The 7,029-nt window shown below is 31.1% G+C and overlaps 1 protein-coding gene across 1 annotated transcript; it reads left to right on the forward strand.

Moving 5' to 3' along the window:
- The first annotated feature begins 5,571 nt into the window (after positions 1 to 5,571).
- On the forward strand, positions 5,572 to 6,653 carry LOC112528245 (transcription factor bHLH162-like). Its single transcript, XM_025139225.1, has 3 exons — positions 5,572 to 5,754; positions 5,839 to 6,168; positions 6,260 to 6,653. The coding sequence occupies exons 1-3, from the start codon at positions 5,596 to 5,598 to the stop codon at positions 6,473 to 6,475; spliced, it is 705 nt and encodes a 234-aa protein (XP_024994993.1). The 5' UTR covers positions 5,572 to 5,595; the 3' UTR covers positions 6,476 to 6,653.
- The last annotated feature ends 376 nt before the right edge of the window (positions 6,654 to 7,029 follow it).

Genomic DNA, 7,029 nt, shown 5'->3' on the forward strand with positions numbered 1-7,029 from the left:
TTGTTAACGAACGAACATGAACGAACACGAACACATCGGATTTCTAAACGAACGAACACGAACACAATTATTTTCGTTCGTTTACCGTTCGTGTTCGTTCGTTTGTTCGGTTAAGTTAAACGAACGAMCACGAACAAGCCTCCGTTCGTGTTCGTTCGGTTCGTTTACAGCCCTAGTCTTTACATTATTCGCAAAGAAATCGAGCGATGGTGGGCTAAATGTCTTAGCTTGAGGTGTAAGGGAAAATTAAGACCAAAGCCGATGTGAAAGTACAAATATGTCTTATTAGCGTTATCGTCTAACTATTTGTTTCAGGTGATTAATATTTCATTGAAGATTACATTAAAATTAATTGACAACTAATTTTGTGTATGAAAATGCATTAAATTCCAGAGTTAAAATAAATAAATAAACATAGAAGAAAGCTATAAAGAGCTTCAGTATCTCACAAGCACTATACTTCTATGGTGTATGATGGTAACACTGTGTTGTGCTAAAATTCATAACGTCTAACATAAATGATATCGTATCGATAGCACGTTGGCCAGTGTGTACTCTTGAGAGACCGTCTGACCTAATAGTTGATATTGTGAAAGTTTTATAACATTATCATGTGGTTTTATAGAACTGTGATAGGAGTGCTATATTATCTTTCTGTTGGATCATATGTTTTGTGTCTTAATCAACCTTTGTATCATGTTTTTTTCTTTTTACGACTGATATTTTCTTAGTTGCTAATCAAACCTCTCAATTTTAGATAAAACAAATCTCTCGAATTCGTCATCTGAAATTAATTTTTATAGACTAGACTTTTGAAGAACTTTACAAAGCGTTCACTGTGAGAACGATATCTGGTACTTATATCATTATTACTTGTTACAAGATGATAATAGTCTAAGGTGTATATTCGCACTGAGTTCTATTTTTGTGTTGAAATCTAATGTTGCACAAACCGAACGGGCAATCATATTTAAAGGTGTTGTAACAAGTTTTTATGATACGTATAATACAAAGCGTCGCATTAACAATTTTATATGATATATTTAAATTTGTTTTCAATAAAAACAAATGTCTTATAAAAAGACGGGTTTTTAGGATGCTTAATTTTTTTGGCGTCATATCTACCTAATTTTGTTATAGTTAATTATTTGAATAATCAGTGTTTTTTTCTTTAATCTTAATTTATAATTTATCTTTTGTTGTTATTTTAATTTTTTATAGTTTGACTATATATTAATAATCTCACGTTAACCGAACTTCATTTTCAATATTTTGCTCGCATTTTTCATCCCAACCCAAAAGATATGTGAATTTATCTTGATTTTCTTTGTTTTTTTAAACTTAGAGATTTTTAAAGCTAATTTTTTGTGAATTTAGTAGTTTCTAATAAATATAATAATTTTTATTTAATATATGCTTTATTTTAAGAAATTTCATTTATGATTGGATATACATAAAATATTTTTTAAGAAAAATTTAAAAAATTCATGCATCTTATTAAATTTTAGAACAAATTATATTTTTGGTCCCTGTAGTTTGTTCAAAGATTGATTAGTCCTTTATAATGGTTGCTAATATCTGTATAGATAGTTTGTTTTAGGAGTCAAATCCAAAATTTGAGCAAAACCCAAGAAACCACCAGTATGATTCACTCTTTGATATTTAATATATATTTCATCAAAAAAGAATTATGATGAATATTACTTGTGTTTCCCATATGAATGTCTTGTAATATTTGGAGTTTTGTTGTGAAAATTCGATAGATCAGAAAAAACACATCCAAAAGCTCACAATTTGTGTTACAAAAGTGTTTTTCTTCTCAAATGATTCAAAGTTTGTACATGTATGCAACCCCCCAAAATCACATTTACATATAAACCTATATTTCTATATATCAATAAATATAATTTATACATTCGGTCTCAACCTCTTACAAAAGCTATATTACAAAATAGCTAATCAACTTTTTCACAAAATCTCTATACAATACATGAATATATAACAAGTACTTAGATTAAAAAAATATCCTAGCCAAAAATCTCATGCAAGCATAATATTATCACTTCACAATTTTCCCTTCCCCTTAACTTTTGGTTGTGTCCAACCTGTAATGCACATTTTTTAAACACAAAATGAGGATTAGACCTTGAGGTCTAGTGAGAAATCTCTTTGATACAATTACAAGATGAAAAATCACTAAATTATATTTATGAAATCATATTCATAATAATAACAAATATACATTCTTTTGATATAAGAAACCTCATTTATGGCATCCAATACTCAAATAATTTGATAAACACATTATGGTAAAAGTTATAGCATCATATAGAAAATTTATACAATTTCTCGCATCACATGGATGCGACAAACTCATGTCCTCGTATCACACTGGTGCAAGAACATCAACTCATCGCATCATACTGTGCGATAAACCCAATTTGTCGCACCATGTGGGTGAGACAAGTTAACTTGTCGCATCACAAGAATGCAACAAAACTTACTCCTCGCATCACACTCGTGCGATAACCACATTTTATCGCACCAATAGGATGAGACAACTTGAAGTCATCGTATCACATAGATGCGACAACCATAAGTCATTGCATGATAAAGATGCGATAACTATGAATGTTGATCAAAAACCCAGATTTTTATAACTCATGATTTTGTCATCCTTATCCTGGTATACACTTCTCTTTAATATGATACATTTATAACCAAAATACACATATACTTGATATGTCACCTTTGTTCCCACAATGATAATAATCATAATAAAAACCCATAATTTTGCCAATTATGGCATCAAAACAGTTTTATCACAACATTTCATATAAAAAACCATACAGTTCTATACCCAGTTTTCAAATAAGAATAGTTGATAAAAATTAAACTCACCCTATCAATTCACAGTGATATATACAGACAACCGTAGCAATTAACCAGCTGAAATAATCACAGAATCAATTCTACAAGCTTCCTTCTTTGGTTTTGTTTGTTTCACACCAAGGATCATACACACCGAAAAGTTTTTACCAACTCTCCTTTCTTAAATCCTAACCCAAAGAGATATATCAAGGAATCTTAATTAAAATCATATTTAAAAAAAACTATGACAGTGAGAGTTTTAAAAAGAATTTAGGTGCAATGACACATTCAACCCCTTCACTTACCATTACCTTTTAAAAACATCCCCAAGCTTTATAATCGAATAATCCCACTATCACAATGTACATGTACATGTATGTCAACATCTCTACACGTCAAAATTATTAAACACAACACATAAAAGAAAAGTCTCACCATTTTAATAACAACAGAGGATAGTCAGACATTATGTAATAAATGACTTCGTTTTACTCCACACATACTCCAACCACCAATAGCTTGTCGAGAGCCATTATTCTTGCGTAGGGACAATATGTCTTGAGACCACGTATATAGATTGTGTATGACAAAAATAAATTTATAAAAATCTGCTTATTTCCTATGACATAGTTTTTAAGGATAAATTCTAACATAGTCCAATGTTGTTATTACAAACTCTTTAACGTGTGCACATCTTTTTGACAATACATATTTTTTAAATGTTAATTTTTTTTCACGAATTTCTTTAACATAATATTTCAAACCCCCTCAATAAGCTTGTAACATGACTTTTTTTTAATTATCAAATAGGAATATTATTATAAATGATACTATTTCTAAGATGTGTCTATTTTTTAATTACAACAAATTTCAAGTTTTTTAACATGATATATACGCCAAAAGACCTCACCACCATATGTGTGCGTTATCAACTGGTTGTTGAGGATCGTTTTTGTTTCGAAAGTCATTTGAGAGTTACAAAACCTCGTTTAGCTAGGTTATTAAGTATATATATGTTGACCAACGAATTGTTATTTTACTTGTATTTGGGCGTCAAAGTCATTAGTTCATGTCGAGTATGAATTGTTAGGCAAAAACAACTGATATAACCGAATTTAATTTAATGTATATTGCCATCTTTTCACACTGCAACCCCACCACCACAATCAACCAATCCTCAGCCAAAGCTATTAGCACGACATCGCTTTCCATGTTGCTATGTTGTTACGATCTAGGATGGGTGTGAAAGAGGCGAAATAAGATAGATTTGGACACGACAATCTTTACCTTTTATATATAAAATTGTGAAAAAGTTTTTTTGTGAAATTTGTGTGAACCTTCCTTGTTTTAGTTAGTCATGCATAAGTTGGGTGGACCACGTTGAACCATTTGAATGACTAAATCCAAGTAGTAAGTTATACAGAATTTGCACTTTAATTGATCATAAATCTTTAAAAAGGTTGGTTTTTTTTATGAACTTTTTTTATGACAAAAAAATAAAAGAACGAAAGCTTGTTGTTAGAATTTGTTACATATAAAAATGGTCAATTTAAATTAAAAAAAATCCTATGACAATTTATGATTTAAATTGGATTTTAATTGACAAAAATAAACGTAATAAATATGTAATTGGTAGTTATTATTTTTATCAAAGCCTATAACCTCCACATCCACCATAACCACCACCATCATACCATTGGCTACCACCACCACTGCATCCGTCAAATTAGCCACAACTACCTCTTTTACCACTGGCGACCACCACCATTATCCATCATCTTCACGTCTTCCACAGCCACCATCGTCTACCTCCACAACTGTTGTTATTACAACAATACTCATTGTGTCTTTGCCAATTGATAAAGATCTTCTAAACCGAATAAAATATAATTTCTCATTCGTACGAATCGAGTTTTTTTAAACTGTCATCAATTATATCAAAAAATTTATTTAAATTCGGTACTATTATACATACATGTATGTATTTATGTATATGAAAAATTGTGTAAAAATGTTTTTGAATTAAATTAAAAAATTATTTATTCTTTTTGTGTTGGTTATGTCTAGTCCAATCTTAGTTATATCAAACACTAGAAAAACATTGATTATGTTCAGTCCAATAATGTCCTATCCTATCAACTCATGTTCAATCATGTTTGCATACTAAATGTTATCTTAATGAAATGAATTTTAGGGGTAAACTAAATCTACATCTACTTACTAATTTCCTATGCATATAACATCAATATCAAAACATATTTTTTATATTTATAATATAGTTAACCTGATTTATATATACAAAAAGAGAGGTTGAAAGAGAGAGGCGAAAACTAAAATAAAAACAATAATCAAATAAGAGAATATGAAAACGGTCGTATCATATATAATATTATACTAATTTTGTTATAAAATCATATATGAAACCGAGTATGTTTGAGTCATCTTTATGTAATATAACAGCACCGGAAATTGCATTGAAAATTAATTGAAATTTGTCTGATATTTTGAAGCTCCATTAAAACAAAGAAGGCGAGTGACGAAAGAGACGTGACGTAACTTATAAAGTTGTAATTACGTGGACCCCCTCTTCTTTTTCCTCGTCCCTTTCCCTTTTCATACCTTCAAAAACACACACACACACACACACACACACACACACACACACACACACACACATACTCTATATATATAAAATTAACTATCACAGTTTGTATGAAGTGAGTGATGGAGAGGAAAAACAAATGTTCTGGTTCTGGTTCGGGTTCGGGTTCTCTGAAAATGAAGAAACCAGAAAGGAAGATTACTGAAAAGAACAGAAGGAACAACATGAATTTTCTCTACTCTCATCTCTTCTCCCTCATCCCTCCTCATCTCATCTCCAAGGTTCAATTAATTAACTTCCCATCTCCAATCTGAATGATTAAATCCAATCCTTTTTAATTAACTTTGATTAATTTATGGATTCAGGGAGGTGCTCAGGTGTCAGATCGAGTGGATAGAGCCATAGACTACATTCAAACCTTGAAAGACAGCTTGGAGATGAATAAGAAGAAGAAGGAGCAGTTATTGAGTAAAAAAAGATCATTCCAACACACCAAAACCAACATCGTCCGCCAATCGCTCGATGTTCAAATTCAGGAAATGAGTCCTGATCTGGATGCCGTTCTGGTGACAGGATTGAAAAACCATTCAGATTTTTGCGACGTGGTTCAGTTACTTGAACGATATAGCACCGAGGTAGCACTTGCAAACTTCTCCAGCTCCGGCCATTCCATCTTCCACCTCCGCCATAAAAAGGTCAATCCCGTTACCTTCTTAATTGATTTCCGATTGCAACGTACCGGCATATATATCTTTCTTAACATTTAAACAAATTGTGGATGCATAGATGGAAGCTGACGAAATGTCCAAGAGGATCAAGAATTTAATTGAAGGATCCTCAAAAATGAAGGAACTGGAACTGGAATTGGAATTGGGGAATGATGATATCGATATAAATGGATCATCATCATCATCATCAAATATAAGTAAATGGGACTTTGATATCCAATCGACTTTATGGGAATGGGAGTTGGAGATGCTGCCAATGAATATGTTAAGTTAGAGAAGAGAATTTACAAGAAAGTCAGAGTAAGCAAGTGTTGCCGTTAATTTCTATATTCTAGTCTAGTCGAATATTTTTAATCTCACCAGCTATGAGGTTTTCTTTCCAGATATAACATTATCTGTTGACTGTTGTGATATATAATCATTTATTACATAATACACAAGTAATATCTACATGCCAAATAGCTTTCAATTATTTGAGAACCATAACAGTTAATGCCTAATACCTTGTTATAACATGTAATTCGTCAATGAATATATTCATCAATATAGGGTCATGGTCATGGTCATGTTTTGTAAAAAAAAACGTAAAAGAAAATGAAAAACTGAGGAAAAATTATGGTAATCATTTATCTAGAGGTTACAAAATGCAAAGGTGCACAAAAACCAATAATGAGTACCGTCTAAATGAATGGTTATTAGGGCGTTCCTTAGTCTTTCAATTTTTTGAAGGTTTTCTTTGAACATCTCTTCATCAATATATATATACTAGAAGCGTACTCGCGCAAAGCAGCGAGATATATCGTGATTTTAATATTTCATTTTATTCTT

Source organism: Cynara cardunculus (genome assembly GCF_001531365.2).
Source record: "Cynara cardunculus var. scolymus isolate 2C chromosome LG 15, CcrdV1, whole genome shotgun sequence".
NCBI classification, from domain to species: Eukaryota; Viridiplantae; Streptophyta; class Magnoliopsida; order Asterales; family Asteraceae; genus Cynara; species Cynara cardunculus.

Coding starts and splice junctions, on each gene's coding strand:
- LOC112528245 (XM_025139225.1), top strand. CDS start 5,596: ATGGAGAGGAAAAACAAATGTTCTGGTTCTGGTTCGGGTTCGGGTTCT. Junction 5,755..5,838: donor CTCCTCATCTCATCTCCAAG/GTTCAATTAATT, acceptor TTATGGATTCAG/GGAGGTGCTCAGGTGTCAGA. Junction 6,169..6,259: donor TCCACCTCCGCCATAAAAAG/GTCAATCCCGTT, acceptor GTGGATGCATAG/ATGGAAGCTGACGAAATGTC.